This window comes from Staurois parvus, unplaced genomic scaffold (genome assembly GCF_062004578.1).
Source record: "Staurois parvus isolate SC_StPar_1 unplaced genomic scaffold, SC_StPar_1.0 ptg001479l, whole genome shotgun sequence".
NCBI lineage: Eukaryota > Metazoa > Chordata > Amphibia > Anura > Ranidae > Staurois > Staurois parvus.
This window is the reverse complement of record NW_028319275.1, coordinates 266,306-288,316: the sequence shown is the minus strand read 5'-3', so window position 1 is coordinate 288,316 and position 22,011 is coordinate 266,306. Positions and strand designations below refer to the sequence as shown.

Here is a 22,011-nt window from a genome sequence, read left to right as displayed (position 1 = left end):
TGTCCTAGACGGTTCCCCTTATATTTAAAGGTGAGGTCTGGGTGGGACCAACCCACGAGGTGGATGTCCTAGATGGTTCCCCTAATATTTAAAGGTGAGGTGTGGGTGGGACCAACCCATGAGATGGACGTCCTAGACGGTCCCCTCATATTTAAAGGTGAGGTCTGGGTGGGACCAACCCATGAGGTGGATGTCATAGATGGTTCCCCTCATATTTAAAGGCGAGGTCTGCGTGGGACCAACTCATAAGGTGGATGTCCTAGACGGTTCCCCTCATATTTAAAGGTGAGGTCTGGGTGGGACCAACCCACGAGGTGGATGTCCTAGACGGTTCCCCTAATATTTAAAGGTGAGGTGTGGGTGGGACCAACCCATGAGATGGACGTCCTAGACGGTCCCCTCATATTTAAAGGTGAAGTCTGGGTGGGACCAACCCATGAGATGGACGTCCTAGACGAGTCCCCTCATATTTAAAGGTGAGGTCTGGGTGGGACCAACCTATGAGATGGACATCCTAGATGGTTCCCCTCATATTTAGAAGTGAGGTCTGGATGGGGCCATCCCATGAAATGGATGTGATGGACAGTACTCCATATATTTAGAGGCTAGATCTGAGCGGGACTAACCGTGGTGGACATGATTTGAGCATGCCCTCCTGGAAAGTGGGAACACGAAATGGGGACCATGGGCGGGGTTAATTCAATTTCATTACCTAAGCAAACATGTGATTGCCTGCGACTGGTCTCACCTTTCTTTATGGCCGGCATCTGGGCAATCTGACCTCCATTGTGCGTAGAGACGGAGAGGGCGGACATGTTGATTTTCGGGGAGGTGAGGACGTTGGGAGTTCCAACAGGTGAGTAACTGAAGAGGCCAGACCCGAAGCTCTGCCGGCGGCCCTCCCGCCGGTTGCTGTCGATGGCAGCTTGTAGTTCTCCGGGTGAGCTGAGCCCTCTCTTCTCACATTCATAGGGGTACAGATACTTCATGTATCTAATGGAGGAGGAGAGGAAGAATTACATCATCCAAATACTAACCAGCAATGGGAAATAGGAAGCTGTGACCGTACGTTGACGGGGCTTTTAGGACCTTTGGATCCCCTTTGTACGTCCCTTTGTGGTCACTATGTACACTATAAAGCCAAAAGTATGTTGAGATCTGACTATCAGACCTGCTATACGGACAAACGTATGGGGATCCCCTCCAGATGATTGAGTTTGGGTATTAAGAAGGTCACCATAGTAACCAGGCAACCAGCATTTTTATGAGGAGGTCCGTAAGAATAACGTACATGTTTCGTCCATGGTAGGATTCCAATTTTTCTTTTGTATATTTATAACTGTAAGTAACTTGATTTGGTGACCCATAATCTACCATAAATGCTGGAAGTGGCCCCTGCTGAAGGCTATTCTGCAGCTCTTACAGTAGAGAACCCTTTCACAGCTGGAGATGAAACCTCCTTCCAGTACAGGGGCAACCTCTTGTGTCCCTGCTGACTGATGCCGGGACAAGGTCATCCAGAGCCCAGGGCAAAGATGCCCCCTTTCCGTTCATGATGTGCGAGCTTAGGGGATCCACTTAGGGGGTGCGCAACCTTCACCTCCTCCTGGTTCTCTCCTCGCGGCTCCCAGCGCTAGGCTGACAGGAGTGGTCACTACTCCTGTCAGCCTTGTAATAGAAGGAATTCAGCACCGGATTCCCACCTCCCTGCTATATACCATTGTGCCCAGGGCAGCTGACCCTCCTGCCCCCCCATTGCCCCGGCCATGGTCAGCGATGACAAGGTCATCCAGAGTCCAGGCCAAAGATGCCAAACTGTGCCCCCCCCGTTCTGTTCATGATGTGCGAGCTTAGGGGATTCACTTAAGGGGTGCGCAACCTCCACCTCCTACTGGCTCTCTCCACGCTGCTGCCAGCACTAGGCTGACAGGAGTGCTCACTACTCCTGTCAGCCTTGTAAAAGAAGGAATTCAGCACCGGAACACCCACCCCCCTGCCATATACCATTGTGCCCAGGACAGTTGTCCCTCCTGCCCACCCATTGCCCTGGCCATGGTTGGTGATGACAAGGTCATCCAGCGTCCATGCCAAAGATGCCAAACTGTGCCCCCCCTTTTCCGTTTATGATGTGTGAGCTTAGGGGATCAACTTAGGGGGTGCGCAACCTTCATCACCTACTGGCTCTCTCCTCCTGGCTCCCAGCACTGGGCTGACAGGAGTGCTCACTACTCCTGTCAGCCTTGTAATGGAAGGAATTCAGCACCGGATGCCCACCTCCCTGCCATATACCATTGTGCCCAGGGCAGCTACCCCTCTTGCCCACCCCTTGTCCCGGCCATGGTTGGTGATGACTCACTGTGTTCGCAGGGTGAAGGCGGCGCTGGTGATGGAGGTGGGAAGGCTCAGCCCTTTGGTGATCTCCCTCCATATCTTCTTATTGATGACCTCCACCAAGCCGCCCTTCTCCGTCACCAGCCTGTAGAGCGTGTACAGGTCCAGGACTTGCTTGGCCATGATGGGGATCCGGTTCACCGGCGTTCCTGCAGGAGAAGATCCGGGACAGGTGAGTGGCTAGACGTGATAAGACACAAATGATCACACAGCTGGAAGATCAATCATCTCTATTTATTGATAAATCATGCATTGATAAGCCACCAGTAGGATCTTCATATCTGATGGCACCACGTCCTGAGGTTACATCTGACCTCCGGGCCTCCCCTTCAGTCTTGCACAGGTGTACCGGCTCCTCTCCTCCACTGACACGGCTTCCTCTGATGTCACTGCACACTGTGAGCTTCTCAGCTGCAGCCAGTCGGATAGAGCTTCGCTTCATTTCCTGGCTGGAGGACATCCAACATCATCTAGCTCTTTCCTCCCCAGCCTTACTGTCCCTGGCTCCGCCCCTTTCATTCATCAGATTTCAGTTCTTTCAACCATGGAGGCTCAGCATCACATGTGGGTGTTGCCTATGCAAATACAGCCTGCCTGGGAACGCCCACTCCTCCAGGACTGATACCCACCCATCAAGGCATTTTGATATTTGCATAACTCCTCCCAAGGACCAGCCCACTGTTTGCATAAGAGCTGAGGGTTCTTGAGAGGAGTATCCAGGCAGGGTGCTGTGATGTTTTCAGGAAGTTAAGTACAGCATCCTGCCGACCCCTCCCCCCAGCCATGATCTGCCATCGTTGCATAGAAAAGCACAGCGTAATTTGGAATTTGTTGAAAATAAAGCAGCATAATAGATCCCCTGCAGCCAGCAACAATAGATTCCCCAGCAACATCCCATCTCTACATCCTCCATCAGCCAGCAATAATATACCCCCTCCCTGAACAGCAGATCTCTCCCAGCCACAAATGACCCCCAGAAAGATAAGACCTCCCCCTTAGCAACAACAGATCACCCACTAAAATAAAACCCCCCCTCCAGCAACAATAGATCCCCTAGCAGCCTGCATAAATAGACTCTCCAGCACCCCTTGCCATTATATACATCCTGTTCTGGAGGCGCCGAAGCTGCGTTCCCCCGCGTTCCCACTGAAGAAAAGCCCTGACCCCGGCAATGTGGCAGCACCGTGCGTCTCGGTGCGATTTCTCAAAAGGTTCAGACGCTTCTTTTGAGCATTTCCTGTGCATAGGGCAGTTCATTGAACACACAATGAGTGGAAACGCGCGTAACTGCTGGTGCACTCCGATGGTGTGAATGGGGCCTACAGCAAAGTGGATGTTTTTTATCTTAGAAAGTTAAGACCCTACCCCCCCCCCCCCCCCAGCAACAACAGATTCCCCACTCAAAAACAGATCCTCTCCAGCAACAACAGATCCCCCAATCAAAAATAGATCCCCTACAGCAACACTAGACCCCCACTCAAAAATAGTTCCCCTCCAGCAACAACAGATCCCCCATTCAAAAATAGATCCCTTCCAGCAACAACAGATCCCCCACTCAAAAACAGATCCCCTCCAGCAACAACAGATCCCCCTCTCAAATACAGATCCCCTCCAGCAACACTAGATCCCCCACTCAAAAATAGTTCCCCTCCAGCAACAACAGATCCCCCAATCAAAAATAGATCTCCTCCAGCAACAACAGACCCCCCACTCAAAAATAGATCCACTGCAGCGACAACAGATTCCCCACTCAAAAATAGATCTCCTCCAGCAACAACAGACCCCCCACTCAAAAATAGATCCACTGCAGCGACAACAGATTCCCTCCTTAAAAATAGATCCCCTCCAGCAACAACAGACCCCCCACTCAAAAATAGTTCCCCTCCAGCAACAACAGATCCCCCATTCAAAAATAGATCCCTTCCAGCAACAACAGATTCCCCACTCAAAAATAGATCCCTTCCAGCAACAACAGATTCCCCACTCAAAAATAGTTCCCCTCCAGCAACAACAAATCCCCCTCACAAATATAATTCCCTTCCAGCAGCAACAGACCCCCCCCCCACTCAAAAATAGTTCCCCTCCAGCAACAACAGATCCCCCACTCAAAAATAGTTCCCCTCCAGTAACAATAGATCCCCTAGCAGCCAGCTTCTATAAACTCTCCAGCACACCCCTTGCCACGGTGTGAACAGAGCCTAAGGCAAAGTGGATCTTTCTTATCTTAGAAAGAGAAGACCCCACCCCCCAGCAATAACAGATCCCTCACTCAAAAATAGACCCCCCTCCAGTAACAATAGATCCCCCAGCAGCCAGCTTCTATAGACCCTCCAGCACCCCTTGCCATTATATACACATGTGCTGGAGGTGCCGGAGCTGCGTTCCCCCGCGTTCCCGCTGAAGAAAAGCCCTGACCCCGGCAATGTGGCAGCACCGTGCGTCTCGGTGCGATTTCTCAAAAGGCTCAGAGGCTTCTTTTGAGCATTTCCTGTACGCAGGGCAGCCCACTGAACACGCGACGCGTGGGAACGCGCGTATCTGCTGGTGCCCTCCGACGGTGTGAACGGAGCCTACGTGGAATAAAGCCGTATGACGGGGCTGGTGCAGCTGATGGCCGACCATCTCTGTCCTCGCTCCCGGGGAATCATTACAACGCATGGCTTGGATGCGTTTTCTGCCACGTCGGGTACTTTTGGAGAAGGATGCGCTGAATCCGTGACAAATCCCTTCTTCCCCCTTCCAGCTTTTATGTGTCAATTAACCGAGATAATCTCCGGCCAAATGCCGCGTCTTTGTGGCTTTTTAACAAAGTGTCTGACCTGAAATAATTAACCTGCGTTTTGCCTCTCCGGCTTCATTGTGCCGCCTGGATTTATGAGGGAGGTGTTCAATAGAGAGCGGGATTTACACCGCGCTGACTCCATCCGTCTCCGAGGAGACAAAGGCGGACAAGACGGAGCACGCCATCGCCACAACATTAACATCTTCTCTTGACCTTTCCGATGACCTTTCGGCGCGGCGAGCAGAGGGACCGCCAACGTGCGCATAGAATATCATGGCTTAGGGGGCGCCAAGACCTCCGCCAATAGGGTGCGGCGCTACGCTCTGACCCTTTAGCTGGGTTACTTTTGAAACCTTTTTTTTAGAACAGGGCCGGATCTAGGGGGGTGCTGGCTGTGCCCGCCAGATTTTAGCTGTGACCCCCCAGGTCTCTGAGAGTCCATGGGCCAATCTGGTGCAGACAGTTGATGTGAGGGGCACTCCGATGGGCCCAATCCATGTAAGAAGGCACTCTAATGGGGACAGCTGATGTAAGGGGGAACTCTGATGGGAGTAACTGGTCATATGTAAGGGGACACTGATGTAAGGGGGCACTCTGATGAGAACATCTACTGTAAGGAGGCCCTCGGACAGGGACCCTGGGACACCAATGATGGGGCACTATTCCTCTCGCCGACACCAAGAAAGGGGCAATATACCTTCCACTGATACCAATGATGGGGCACTATTCCTTCCACTGACACCAATGATGGGGCACTATTCCCCCCACTGATACCAATGATGGGGCACTATTCCTCCCACTGATACCAATGATGAGGCACTATTCCTCCCACTGACACCAATGATGGGGCACTATTCCTCCCACTGACACCAATGATGGGGCACTATTCCTCCCACTGACACCAATGATGGGGCACTATTCCCCCCACTGACACCAATGATGGGACACTATTCCTCCCACTGACACCAATGATGAGGCACTATTCCTTCCACTGATACCAATGATGGGGCACTATTCCTCCCACTGACACCAATGATGGGGCACTATTCCCCCCACTGATACCAAATGATGGGGCACTATTCCTCCCACTGACACCAATGATGGGACACTATTCCTCCCACTGATACCAATGATGGGGCACTATTCCTCCCACTGACACCAATGATGGGACACTATTACTCCCACTGATACCAATGATGGGGCACTATTCCTCCCACTGATACCAATGATGGGGCACTATTCCTCCCACTGACACCAATGATGGGGCACTATTCCTCCCACTGATACCAATGATGGGGCACTAGTCCTCCCACTGACACCAATGATGGGGCACTATTCCTCCCACTGACACCAATGATGGGACACTATTCCCCCCACTGACACCAATGATGGGGCACTATTCCTCCCACTGACACCAATCATGGGGCACTATTCCTCCCACTGACACCAATGATGGGGCACTAGTCCTCCCACTGACACCAATGATGGGGCACTATTCCTCCCACTGATACCAATGATGGGGCACTATTCCTCCCACTGACACCAATGATGTGGCACCATTCCTCCACTGACACCAATGATGTGGCACCATTCCTCCACTGACACCAATGATGGGGCACTATTCCTCCCACTGATACCAATGATGGGGCACTATTCCTCCAACTGATACCAATGATGTGACACTATTCTTCCCACTGACACCAATGATGGGGCACTATTCCTCCCACTGATACCAATGATGGGGCACTATTCCTCCAACTGATACCAATGATGTGACACTATTCTTCCCACTGACACCAGTGATGGGGCACTATTCCTCCAACTGATACCAATGATGTGACACTATTCCTCCCACTGATACCAATGATGGGGCACTATTCCTCCCACTGACACTAATGATGGGGCACTATTCCTCCCACTGACACCAATGATGGGGCACTATTCCTCCCACTGACACCAATGATGGGGCACTGATGTTACCAAAGAGTTTACACATACAGCGATAATATAAGAGGTTAAAATATGTCAACGTTATAATAAAATCCTGACACATCACAATACACAGCAACGGTATCTTTTTTTTTTTTTAAACTCCACCTTTATCTGCAACACTGTATCTTTATTTATTTATTTCAGGTACTTATATCAATTTCGCCGCGCTTTACATATATATTGTACATTCACATCAGTCCCCGCCCCCGAGGAGCGTACAATCTAAGGTCCCTAACTCACATTTATACATACACATACTAGGGCCAATTCACCTACCAGCATGTCTTTGGAGTGTGGGAGGAAACCGGAGTACCTGTAGGAAGCCCACGCAGGCACAGGGAGAACTTGCAAACTCCAGGCAGGTGGTGCCATGGTTGGGATTTGAACCGGCTATTACTGCCAGGCGGACGTGCTAACCACTTAGCCACTGTGCTGCCCATATCTTTGTTGCAAATTACAAAGGAACTGCACTAGGTGGCTGATCTGTGTCAAACAATTGTAAACACAGTCAAAAATTGCACAGGTACCAGTATTTACATGAATGCATCATCTCTGAGCTAAGAGAAAGTAGATGGTGACCCTGGATGACGCCTGAACAAAGATGGTGCTGACCTTCTGGAGAGAGAAGCAGATGACGGCGTTGTCAGGGGGAGTCCTGTGATCCCTGTGAACCTGGAAGTGTTACACTCACACTCGTTACTTAGCATTCACCTAAAGTACAACCTACAGGAATCTCGCCTTTCTCTGCAGGCTCCCGATTGGTGGGCTTGTACCAGCCAAAAATAAACCACGCGCAGCACGCCGTTTCCAATAACCGCTGATGTGGGCTCTGCGCTTTGACCATTTAGAAGGAACATTTCCTCGTACCCGCCTGACAATTCATTACGGTAACTCAATTACAGCGTGACAAGGAAGGCAAACCGCAGGACAGGCCGGAGACGCCAGGCAGACGTTACCTCTCCGGCATCAATCTCCACTCATCTCGGCATGATCTGTCCACACTTCCCAGAAGAAAAGATGATTATTGTAGATTCACTTACACCCTCACAGCTAAATATGTTCTGTCAGTTTCCATGAATGAAAGTGAGACCGTCCCGTCCATTGATCGCAGCGTTGCTGACTGCGGCATTATGAAAATGGATTCCCAACGGCGGCGGCGGCTCCCGTGTCTATCAAAGTCTAAAATAGTCATTGCCGCTCTAGAAGGTCTTGGGATGAAGGGTGGAGGGAGGTACAGCTGGACCCTGAGTGCAAAAACTTTCAGTGAAATGTGTTTCTCGAAAGGTGTGACAGGGTGACAACACAAGAGCACAGTTAGGAGACAGGGACAGAGTGTTGTCACCCCATAGCAGGAAGTGCCTGAACAAGGACCTTCATGGCAAGATCTGCAGGAATTATTTTAATGAAAGCTGCAAATTTAAAACCTAAATAAAAACGCCTAACATCCTTCTGTTGCTAGGAGGCTTCTGCTGCCTAACATCCTTCTGTTGCTAGGAGGCTTCTGCTGCCTAACATCCTTCTGTTGCTAGGAGGCTTCTGCTGCCTAACATCCTTATGTTGCTAGGATGCAGGTGGCATCTGCTGCCTAACATTCTCTGTTGATAGGATGCAGGTGGCCTCTGATGTCTAATATCCTCTGTTACTAGGATGCAGGTGGCTTCTACTGCCTAACATCCTCTGTTACTAGGATGCAGGTGGCTTCTGCTGCCTAACATCCTCTGTTACTAGGATGCAGGTGGCTTCTGCTGCCTAACATCTTCTGTTTCTAGGATGCAGGTGGTTTCTCCTGCCTAACATCTTCTGTTACTAGGATGCAGGTGGCTTCTGCTGCCTAACATCTTCTGTTACTAGGATGCAGGTGGCTTCTGCTGCCTAACATCTTCTGTTACTAGGATGCAGGTGGCTTCTGCTGCCTAACATCTTCTGTTTCTAGGATGCAGGTGGTTTCTCCTGCCTAACATCTTCTGTTACTAGGATGCAGGTGGCTTCTGCTGCCTAACATCTTCTGTTACTAGGATGCAGGTGGTTTCTCCTGCCTAACATCTTCTGTTACTAGGATGCAGGTGGCTTCTCCTGCCTAACATCTTCTGTTACTAGGATGCAGGTGGCTTCTGCTTCCTAACATTCTCTGTTGCTAGGATGCAGGTGGTTTCTGCTGCCTAACATCCTCTGTTGCTAGAATGCAGGTGGCCTCTGCTGCCTAACATCCTCTGTTGATAGGATGCAGGTGGTTTCTGCTGCCTACATTCTCTGTTGCTAGGATGCAGGTGGCTTCTACTGCCTAACATCCTCTGTTGCTAAGATGCAGGTGGCTTCTGCTGCCTAATGGCTTTCTATTGCTAGAACACAGGTGACAAATGCCACCTGCAATCCTCCATTGCTAAGATGCAGAGGGCTATTCTGTTTCTAGGACACTGGTGGTTATTGCCACCTAGCACCCTCCATTGCTAGGATGCAGACAGATTCTCAAGGAAGCTGCCTAGTGTCCTGTGTTTCTAGGATGCAGGCAGCTTCTGATGCCTAGTGTGCTTCTGTTGCTGGGACATAGGTGGTTACTGCTGCCTATGGTCCTCTGTTGCTAGGATGCAGGCTACTTCTCAAAGAAAACTCACTGGCTTCCTCTGTTGCTAGGATGTAGGTGGCTATTGCCACCAAGCATCCCCCATTGCCAAGATGCAGGCAGCTCCTCAATAAAGCCACCTAATGTTTTCTGCTGCCAAAATACAGACAGCTTCGGCTGCCTATTGTGCTCCTGTTGCTAGGACCTAGGTAGTTGCTAGGATGCAGGCAACTTCTGAAGGAAACTGACTAGCGTCCTCTGTTGCTAGGACGCAGGTGGCTATAGTCGCCTAGCAACCTCTACTGCTAGGACGCAGGCAGCTTCTGCCTATAATTATTAGAACATCTTACAGCAGAATGAACATTTTTATGGTTTCTAACGGTGGCCACAAATGTTTCAATTCTATCATCCAATCGATGTGCGATTCCATCAAAACGCAAATCCGGAAACAATCCAACGGGCATAAGTTCCCTTCCGACTGAGTTAGACTCGGATTTGATTGAATTCAATCAAACTGGGTCAATTGGCCAGGGCGAGAAATTATCGATCGTTTTGAATTGATTGTCAGCACTGAGATACTTGAATCTGATTGTATCGATCAGATTATGAGACGACACGGGGGAAGCAAAGGTAAGATCACGACTTGAGGTCTTACCATAGCTATCAATCGGAATCCACTTCTGTGTGTGTGTGTGTGCGGCATATCGATCGATTGGCTCGTCGATCATACAGCAATTATTCCTATAGGAAAAGAAGGATCCATCATTGATCAGCGCGTGTATGGCCACCCCTCTCTACGGATTCCAGTATATCTTCCTAGTTGTTGTACATTGGGAAACTTTGTAGCCAATGGTGTCTCTTTTACCCAGTTGGTTCCTCCTTTTGTTCTGGGGTAGAGGATGGTTGGGAGGGATCCAGGGGTGGACTGACAACTCATGGGGCCCCCCGGGCAATAGGGGATCATGGGGCCCCCCGGGCAATAGGAGATCATGGGGCCCCCGGGCAATAGGGAATCATGGGCCCCCCCGGGCAATAGGGGATCATGGGGCCCCCGGGCAATAGGGGATCATGGGCCCCCTGTGTCCTTGCCCAAACTCAAAAAAGCCTATGAAAAAGGTACCAGTGGCATCTCATCGGGCCCCCTACTGACCCCGGGCCCTCGGGCAGTGCCCGAGCTTCCAAATGGTCAGACCGCCCCTGGAGGGATCAGACTCGGATCGCACTGCTGCGACCCCCAAAGCCGTGCGACTTTTGCATTGCGACTTGATGCAACTTCTGTTTCAATGGATTTTTATTAACTTTTTTTTTTTTCCAAAACAAAGGTACAGACACATGATTATCACACATAACTCGAACCAGCATGTTAGGACTTCAAGGCGACTTTAATGTTTGGCGACTTTGGCGTTAAAAAAAAAAAAAACCCTCTGAAGTCGCAGAGTTGCAAAAGGTAAGACAAAGATTTAACTACCTTGCGACTTTTGTGATTTTAACAAAATAAGAGATACAAAAAATATGAGATACAATAGATAAACAAGAGATACAAAAGGTACAGACAAATGATTATCACACATAACTCGTACCAGCATATTAGGACTTCAGTGCGACTTTGATGTTTGGCGACTTTGGCTTTAAAAAAATAAAAAAAAAATAACCCCTCTGAAGTCGCAGAGTTGCAAAGGTAAGACAAAGATTTGACCACCTTGTGACTTTTGTGATTTTAAGAAAACAAGAGATACAAAAAATATGAGATACAAAAGGTACAGACAAATGATTATCACACATAACTCGAACCAGCACATTAGGATTTCAGTGCGACTTTGATGTCTGAAGTCGCAGAGTTGCAAAGGTATGACAAAGATCTTTCAACCTTGCGACTTTTGTGATTTTAACAAAATAAGAGATACAAAAGGTACAGACAAATGATTATCCCACATAACTTGAACTAGTATAATAGGAATTCAATGCGACTTCGATGTTTGGCGACTTTGGCTTTAAAAAAAAAAGAACCCCTCTGAAGTCGCAGAGTTGCAAAGGGTAAGACAAAGATTTGACCACCTTGCGACTTTTGTGCTTTTAACAAAATAAGAGATACAACAGGTACAAATGATTATCGCACATAACTCGAACCAGGATATTAGGACTTCAGTGCGACTTTGATGTCTGAAGTCGCAGAGTTGCAAAGGTAAGACAAAGATTTGACCACCTTGTGACTTTTGTGATTTTAAGAAAACAAGAGATACAAAAAATATGAGATACAAAAGGTACAGACAAATGATTATCACACATAACTCGAACCAGCACATTAGGATTTCAGTGCGACTTTGATGTCTGAAGTCGCAGAGTTGCAAAGGTATGACAAAGATCTTTCAACCTTGCGACTTTTGTGATTTTAACAAAATAAGAGATACAAAAGGTACAGACAAATGATTATCCCACATAACTTGAACTAGTATAATAGGAATTCAATGCGACTTCGATGTTTGGCGACTTTGGCTTTAAAAAAAAAAGAACCCCTCTGAAGTCGCAGAGTTGCAAAGGGTAAGACAAAGATTTGACCACCTTGCGACTTTTGTGCTTTTAACAAAATAAGAGATACAACAGGTACAAATGATTATCGCACATAACTCGAACCAGGATATTAGGACTTCAGTGCGACTTTGATGTCTGAAGTCGCAGAGTTGCAAAGGTAAGACAAAGATTTGACCACCTTGCGACTTTTGTGATTTTAACAAAATAAGAGATACAAAGGTACAGACAAATGATCACCACACATAACTTGAACCAGTATATTAGGACTTCAATGCGACTTCGATGTTTGGCGACTTTGGCGTTAAAAAAAAAGAACCCTTTTGAAGTCGCAGAGTTGCAAAGGTAAGACAAAGATTTGACTACCTTGCGACTTTTGTGATTTTAACATTGCAGTCTGTGGCCCTCGTGTCGCAACAGGGACGCAGAAAAGTAGTGCAGGAACTATTTTTTTTTGCATGCAGTTAAAACTAGGTTCACACTAATGCGGCGTGGTACATCGCATGTGATTCGCACAGGAACCGCACCGCATTCCTGTGCGAATCACATGCGAATTGTGTGCGGTGCGATCGGAGCCATACATAATGTATGTTTCAAATCGCATCGCACCCGCACCAGAAAGGAGCAGGATCCTTTTTTTGGGCCCGCACTAGAATCGGATCGCATGGGTATTCACACTTATGGGATCCAATTCTGTGCATCTCACTGCGTTTTGCAGAGCGATTTCGGGGTGTTGTCAACTTAACATACCCACCCGTATCGGTTCGGATTCCTGTACAAATCACATGCGATTTGTGTGCGGTGCGATCGGAGCCATACATAATGTATGTCTCAAATCGCATCGCACCCGCACCAGAAAGGAGCAGGATCCTTTTTTTGGGCCCGCACTAGAATCGGATCGCATGGGTATTCACACTTATGGGATCCGATTCTGTGCATCTCACTGCGTTTTGCAGAGCGATTTCGGGGTGTTGTCAACTTGACATACACACCCGCATCGTTCGCATGAACGGGGTGCGATTGTGATGCGGTGCTGAAACGCTGCAAATGTATTTATTTATTTCAGGTCCTTATATAGCGCCGTCAATGTACGCTGCGCTTTACATATATATTGTACACTCACATCAGTCCCCGCCCCCGAGGGGCGTACAATCTAAGGTCCCTAACTTACATTCATACATACACATACTAGGGACAATTTAGACAGGATCCAATTAACCTACCTGCATGTCTTTGGAGTGTGGGAGGAAACCGGAGTATCCGGAGGAAACCCACGCAGGCACAGGGAGAACATGCAAACTCCAGGCAGGTGGTGCTGTGGTCGGGATTTGAACCAATGACCCAGGCGGAAGTCCTAACCATTTAGCCCCTGTGCTGCCCCGCACAGCATCAGTGTAAACCGAGCCTAAGACGACACCCATTGACATGAATGTGTTTCTACTTGTCCGGCGACTTTCTGTGGTCTGCAGGTCGCAGCAAGTCGCAGCAAGTCGCAGCAGTGTGAACCGGGGGTTAGTTTTGTTCGCTGTTGTTGAGTTTTTTATACAACACAAAAAAAAAAAAAACTTCTTTCAATAAAAAAAACATAAGTTGCATCTCCAAGTTGGGAGGAAGAAGCGGCGGGTGCGGAGCATTGTACGCGGCGATCTTGGCGTCGGTCAGAGCGTGGATCTCATCTGGTGAAGAAGATTAAATTGTATTCTCTGCCCGTCCGGATATTGATTTCCATTGTAAGTGTGATTAATAGGAGGACACTCAGCAGGAGGAATCATCCGAGGAGATTCTTTGATACGAGCGCCCCAGCCAGCGCAACACAAACCAGCTTTGTGAGTATTGATGGAATCATCCATTCCCGTCCCCCAGGCCTGGCCCATGATGGATGGCGATGGAGTTACTCTCACTTCCCCTAATTTCAAATTAAGATCCTCGCGGGCGGGGCTGACATAGGGACGGCGTCTACGCTCCCTCGCTGCTACGTTAAAGACGAACTCCGGCCTGCCGGTTGTACCGGCTCCTCTCCTGGACTGAAGTGACTTGCTCTGATGTCGACCGCACACTGTGAGCTTCTCACTATGTGCATTAGAAGCTGCAGCCAGTCAGATAGAGCCTGGTGGACGCCCAGTCCTTTCCTCCCCATCCTGACTGTCACTGACCCGCCCCTTTTATTCATTGGATTTCAGTTCTTTCAATCATAGATGTTCAGCACCATATGTGGGTGTTACCTAAAGTGCTCTACATACTTAGGAACGCCCACTCCTCCTGAATGATACCCGCCCATCAAGGCCTTTTGATATTTGCATAACTCCTCCCAAGAGCCCGCCCACTGCTTGCGTCAGGACTGGGGGCTGTTGAGAGAAGCAGGGCCGTAGATAAGGGGGTACCACCAGTCCTCCTGTATGGGGCCCTCAGGGGGTCCAAGTAGCTGGGCGAATCAGATGTGGGCAAGGAGGCTGATTGGCATGGTGGGGGGGGGGAATAACTGGAACTGATCCCCAGTGTGGCTCTCTCTGGGGGGGGGGGGGCCTGGGCAGCAATATATGGTTCACAGGAAGGGTGATGGGTGTGGTGGGAAGGGGGGGCGGATAATTACTGGAACCGATGCCCGGTGTGGCTCTCTCTGGGGGGGGGCCTGGGCAGCAATATATGGTTCACAGGGAGGGTGACGGGTGTGGTGGGAAGGGGGGGATAATTACTGGAACTGATCCCCGGTGTGGCTCTCTCTGGGGGGGGGGGCCTGGGCAGCAATATATGGTTCACAGGGAGGGTGATGGCTGTGGTGGGAAGGGGGTATAATTACTGGAACAGATCCCCGTTATGGCTCCCTCTGCAGCAGCTGAAAGCTGGATTCTTCTCCTCTCCCTCCCGCTGGCTTTCAGCCCCCCCCCCCCCCCAGAGAGAGCTACACCGGGGATCGGTTCCAGTAATTATCCCCCCTTCCCACCACACCCATCACCCTCCCTGTGAACCATATATTGCTGCCCAAGCCCCCCCCCAGAGAGAGCCACACCGGGCATCGGTTCCAGTAATTATCCCCCCCTTCCCACCACACCCATCACCCTCCCTGTGAACCATATATTGCTGCCCAAGCCCCCCCCCAAAGAGAGCCACACCGGGCATCGGTTCCAGTAATTATCCCCCCCTTCCCACCACACCCATCACCCTCCCTGTGAACCATATATTGCTGCCGAGGCCCCCCCCCCCCCCCATGTGCCCCCGCAGTGCTGCCGGCTTCCCTCCTCTCATTCCCACCAGCAGCTGCAAACTCACAATAGGATCTCATTGGTCATTAGTGTCAGTGGGAACCAGGGGCGGACTAAAAACTCATGGGGCCCCCCGGGCAATAGGGGATCACGGGGCCCCTGTGTCCTCGCCCACATCCAAAAAAGCCTATGAAAAGCCAATGAAAGGTACCAGGGGCATCTCATGGGCCCCCTACTGACCCCAGGCCCTCAGGCAGTGCCCCAGTGCTCAAATGGTCAGTCCGCCCCTGGGGGGAACTTATCTGAGGGGCAGAAACTGCTCATTGCTCAAGGAACCCCGAGCAACCTCTGGAGGAACCCTGGCTGAGAAACCCTGATCTAGGTGGCTTTCTAATGATAAAAGGTGATACTGTTCATCAGGGGCGGACTGACAACTCATGGGGCCCCCGGGCAATAGGAAATCATGGGGCCCCCAGCGACCCCGCCCACACTCAAACCACACCCGAAAGAACCTCTGAAAGGTACCAGGGGCATCTCATGGGGCCCCCTACTGACCCCATGCCCGAGTGCCTAAATGGTCAGTCCGCCCCTGTTGTTCAGTATATTGTGAGATGTCAGGGATTTCATTCTAAACCCCCGGCCCTGGAGCTTGGGAAAAAAAATGTATATTCTGTTATTGTACCGTGTTGGAGGCTGGAGTTGATACAGAGGTCTTGTGGCAACAGGCAGGTTTATTTGGCACGTCCACCGACGGTCCAGGAACCAGCATGGAGCAATTCACGTCAAATAGGAGCCCCGACAGGTCAAAGGCTGCAGCTCCTAATGTGCTCCACAATGCGGCCCTTTTATCTGCATTACACTGTAATACAATTAGTCTCCCACTAACCCCTGGCCCAGCCATTGTGGCCCCGTGTGTGCGGCCTTGTTGTGTGTGACCCGCGGCAGACAGCGCACGCCAGAGGAAGATTGATGTGGCCTATTTCCACAATGGCCCCCGCGCCGATTCCTTTCTTTTATTCCTCTTTACTTAACCTAATGAATCCCAGCGACATTAATCCTACAAGATCTTCACAGAAGAGGCGGCAGCGACAAAAGGGACCCGTCCGGTGGCGGGAGAGTGATGACACACGGGGACCCGACCTCACAAATCTTCACAAAGCCCTTTTCATGGGGACATCTCCATTGTGTGCTCACAATTAGCCAGTCAACTGATTAATGGGCGGAATTATCGGCTCTGGATTCAATGGCCGTTGCCTGGTAAAAAGTGGGAGATATTCTCTGTTCTGTCTGATTTAAAGTAGAACTAAGATCTCAATTTACAGGGATTACTATTACAGATATGTATATGGTGCTAACAATTATGTAATGCTTCACGCACTGCACCTTCTGACCTCACGTGGGTTACAATTTAAGGTCCTTATCTCACATGCTTTGGTCTGAACCCAGACATTAGCTGGGCCAAGGAGTTGTGGGCAGGAGATACTCATGACATCATTAACTTAATATGGCCATGTTGGGCATGTGCCCCAATTAGGCCAATGAGTTGTGGGTAGGAGATTCCCATGACATCATTAACTTAATATGGTTATGTTGGGTCAAGGACATTGGCCATAAAAGGCCATGTGCCCATATTAGGTCAATGAGTTATGGTCAGGAGATACTTATGACATCATTAACTTAATATGGCCATGTTGGGCCAATAACACTGGCCATATATGGCCATGTGCCCCAATTAGGCCAATGAGTTGTGGGTAGGAGATTCCCATGACATCACTAACTTAATATGGTTATGTTGGGTCAAGGACATTGGCCATAAAAGGCCATGTGCCCATATTAGGTCAATGAGTTATGGTCAGGAGATACTTATGACATCATTAACTTAATATGGCCATATTGGGCCAATAACACTGGCCATATATGGCCATGTGCCCCAATTAGGCCAATGAGTTGTGGGTAGGAGATTCCCATGACATCAGTAACTTAATATGGTTGTGTTGGGTCAAGGGCATTGGCCATAAATGGCCATGTGCCCATAATAGGTCAATGAGATATTGTCAGGAGATACGTATGACATCATTACGTAATATGGTCATGTTGGGTCAAGGGCATTGGCCATGTGCCCATATTAAGTCAATGAGTTATGGTCGGGATATACTTATGACATCATTAACTTAATATGGCCATGTTGGGCCAATAACATTGGCCATATATGGCCATGTGCCCCAATTAGGCCAATGAGTTGTGGGTAGGAGATTCTAATGACAGCAGTAACTTAATATGGTCATGCTGGGTCATATTAGATCAATGAGTTATGGTCAGGAGATACTTATGACATCATTAACTTAATATGGCCATGTTGGGCCAATAACACTGACTATATATGGCCATGTGCCCCAATTAGGACAATGAGTTGTGGGTAGGAGATTCCCATGACATCATTAACTTAACATGGTCATGTTGGGTCAAGGGCATTGGCCATAAATGGCCATGTGCCCATAATAGGTCAATGAGATATTGTCAGGAGATACTAATGACATCATTACGTAATATGGTCATGTTGGGTCAAGGGCATTGGCCATGTGCCCATATTAAGTCAATGAGTTATGGTCAGGAAATACTTATGACATCATTAACTTAATATGGCCATGTTGGGCCAATAACATTGGCCATATATGGCCATGTGCCCCAATTAGGCCAATGAGTTGTGGGTAGGAGATTCTAATGACAGCAGTAACTTAATATGGTCATGCTGGGTCAAGGGCATTGGCCATAAAAGGCCATGTGCCCATATTAGATCAATGAGTTATGGTCAGGAGATACTTATCACATTATTATCTCCCTAAGGCCACGTTGGCTCAAAGACATTGACCGTATCTGGCCATGTGCCCATATTCGGTCAGTTAGTTGTGGGAAGAAGATTCTGGTGACATAATTAACCCGCCATTGCCATATTGGGTCAGTGAAAGTGACTGTGTATGGCTATGAGCCCATATTAGGTCAATTAGTTGTGGGCAGAAGATTCTGATGACATCATTAACCCAATATGTCCACATTGGGTCAATGACATTGGCCCCACATGGCCAACTGCCAATATTAGGTCACAGAGTTGAGGACCAGAGATACTCATGACATTATTAACTTAATAAGGCCACATTGGGTCAATGGCATTGACTGTATATGGCCACGTGCCCATATTAAGTCAATTGGGAATGGGAAGGAGATTCTCATGGCATCAGTAACCTAATACAGTCACACGGGCCAATGACATTTACCATATATGGCCATGTGCCCATATTAGGTCAATGATGTCATGAGAATCTCTTGCCTGCAACTCATTGGCCCAGCAATGATGGCCAATGTCTGGGAATAGATCAAACCTCCTAAGCTCATCCTTACCATATATATCATTTGAGATAGGAATGTCACATGACATCATTAACCTAATATTATGACCACATTGGTTCAATGACAATCACCATATGTGGCTACGTGCCCAATGATGTCTTGTGCATCCCCACCTCTACATCACCTGCAGGGCAAGGAATCTCCCACCTGAAATTCACTGGTGCAGCTGACAGCTAACTCTACAGTAAGCTGGGGGGCACTATGGAGTTTGAGGGCTCTCAGGGGCCTAGGGTGTACTATGGGATGGGATGAGGTTTCTGAAAGAGGCTGAGGAGCACTGTGGGAGATTGGAGGACGCTGTTGGAGGTTGGGGGAACTATGAAAGTCTGGAGGCTCTACAGTAGGCTGGGGAGCACTATGGAGGCTGAGGGCTCTCAGGGGGCCTAGTGGGTACTTTGGGAGAGGACGAGATTTCTGAAAGAGGCTGGGGAGCACTGTGGGAGATTGGGGAACGCTGTTTGAGGTTGGGGCACTATGTAGGGCTGGAGGCTCTACAGTAGGCTGGGGGCATTATGGAGATTGAGGGCTCTCAGGGCCCTTGGGTGTACTATGGAAGGGGATGAGGTTTCTGAAAGAGGCTGGGAAGCACTGTGGGAGATTGGGAGATGCTGTTGGAGGTTTGGGGAACTATGAAAGACTGGAGGCTCTACAGTAGGCTGTAGAGCACTATGGAGGCTGAGGGCTCTCAGGGCGCTTGGAGGGTACTATGGGAGAGGATGAGGTTCCTGGAGGAGGCTGGGGAGCACAGTGGGAGATTGGAGGTTGGGGGCACTATGGAAGGCTGGAAGCTCTGCAGTAGGCAGGGGGGCCTTTGGAGTCCAAGAGCTGTCAGGGGGCCTGGGGCGACTATGGAAGAATGGGGTGCACTATAGGAGCTGGGAGTTTAAAGGATCTAAAGCTGGCTTGAGAGGGAAACAGTTTCTGAAAGAGGCTGGGAAGCACTGTGGGAGATTGGGAGATGCTGTTGGAGGTTTGGGGAACTATGAAAGACTGGAGGCTCTACAGTAGGCTGTAGAGCACTATGGAGGCTGAGGGCTCTCGGGGCACTTGGAGGGTACTATGGGAGAGGATGAGGTTCCTGAAAGAGGCTGGGGAGCACTCTGGGAGATTGGGGAACACTGTTTGAGGTTGGGGCACTATGTAGGGCTGGAGGCTCTACAGTAGACTGGGGGAACTATGGAGATTGAGGGCTCTCAGGGCCCTGGGGTGTACTATGGAAGGGGATGAGGTTTCTGAAAGAGGCTGGGAAGCACTGTGGGAGATTGAGTGCTGCTGTTGGAGGTTTGGGGAACTATGAAAGACTGGAGGCTCTGCAGTAGGCTGGAGAGCACTATGGAGGCTGAGGGCTCTCAGGGCGCTTGGAGGGTACTAAGGGAGAGGATGAGGTTCCTGGAGGAGGCTGGGGAGCACTGTGGGAGACTGGGAGATGCTGTTGGAGGTTTGGGAACGCTGTTTGAGGTTGGGGCACTATGTAGGGCTGGAGGCTCTACAGTAGGCTGGGGGCATTATGGAGATTGAGGGCTCTCAGGGCCCTTGGGTGTACTATGGAAGGGGATGAGGTTTCTGAAAGAGGCTGGGAAGCACTGTGGGAGATTGGGAGGTTTGGGGAACTATCAAAGACTGGAGGCTCTGCAGTAGGCTGGAGAGCACTATGGAGGCTGAGGGCTCTCAGGGCGCTTGGAGAGTACTATGATAGAGGATGAAGTTTCTGAAAGAGGCTGGGGAGCACTCTGGGAGATTGGGGAACACTGTTTGAGGTTGGGGCACTATGTAGGGCTGGAGGCTCTACAGTAGGCTGGGGGCACTATAGAGATTGAGGGCTCTCAGGGCCCTGGGGTGTACTATGGAAGGGGATGAGGTTTCTGAAAGAGGCTGGGAAGCACTGTGGGAGACTGGGAGATGCTGTTGGAGGTTTGGGGAACTATGAAAGACTGGAGGCTCTGCAGTAGGCTGGAGAGCACTATGGAGGCTGAGGGCTCTCAGGGCGCTTGGAGGGTACTATGGGAGAGGATGAGGTTCCTGGAGGAGGCTGGGGAGCACAGTGCGAGATTGGAGGTTGGGGGCACTATGGAAGGCTGGAAGCTCTGCAGTAGGCAGGGGGGCCTTTGGAGTCCAAGAGCTGTCAGGGGGCCTGGGGCGACTATGGAAGAATGGGGTGCACTATAGGAGCTGGGAGTTTAAAGGATCTAAAGCTGGCTTGAGAGGGAAACAGTGGGCCACAGCCTGGTGGTTGAGAGCCACGGCACTAGACAAAAAAAAGCATATGGAGTGCAGGGGGGCCATTTCAGACTTATACGTACCCAACACACTAAAACACTAGTGGACAATCAACCGCAGTGCAGCCTACCACAAGGCCCATGAGCACATGTTGTGTTGAAAAAAAAGGCCATGCATGCTCCTCGGTGCGCCGGCGTGCGTCAGCAGAATTAGTGATCAGTGGAAAATGAAGAGATATCTTCCAATGTGACACACATGGCAAAAGGAACAGGTTTGAACCTTCAGAATTCTTCCCAGAATTTAAAAAACAGTCCGATTTGCGGCGTGTACTGGGAGAGCGCGGTGGCGGCACAGGTGGCAGCGTCTCAGATATCACAGCGATATCAGGAAGACGGGATGCGTATTAGCGTTCATCTGCTCCCCCCCCCCCCCACCCGGACCTCCTCTTCATTTATAACAATTAGGTGAGGGTCGTGTAAAAGCAGTTTTGGTGAAGAAGGCCATCGCTCAGCCTGGTTAATGCTTCTGTCCGGCTGACGGATGGAGAGGACGGTAATTGGCTGGACAGGCAGCCACCGGAACTGCTGTTCACATTCATTAAGCTGCGACAGATGCATTCATTACGCCGTGCACGCGGGAGGAGGGAGATACGTCGACGACAGTCTCCAGAAAGGAGCGAGCCGGGGAACGGGATGATCTGCAGAACTGGGAAGATTATAATCTGGGAAGAACACACAGTCGCCAGAAACCACAATTATTTTTATTTATTTATTTTAGATACCTTCCCGAAAACAATCGGGTACAGGTTGAAATCTGACGTTTAGTCTGCTCATATTCTGTCTTCTCTGGTTCCTCTCTCCCCCGTCATCAACGTACTAATAATATTTTTTAATAAAACTTCCATGTTATCATTACATACCTAAACTTACGCCCAGTGA

The 22,011-nt window shown here is 49.7% G+C and overlaps 1 protein-coding gene across 1 annotated transcript in view; it reads right to left on the bottom strand.

The window, feature by feature from the left end:
- Window positions 1-22,011, bottom strand: part of LOC149435699 (AT-rich interactive domain-containing protein 3A-like) — a 293,175-nt gene that overhangs the window by 32,145 nt on the left and 239,019 nt on the right. The window contains exons 3-4 of the mRNA XM_089662471.1: window positions 2,357-2,540; window positions 749-993 (exon numbers count right to left, since the gene is read on the bottom strand). Coding sequence (XP_089518597.1) covers window positions 749-993; window positions 2,357-2,540 — 429 coding nt within the window. The remainder of the gene's footprint in view (window positions 1-748; window positions 994-2,356; window positions 2,541-22,011) is intronic.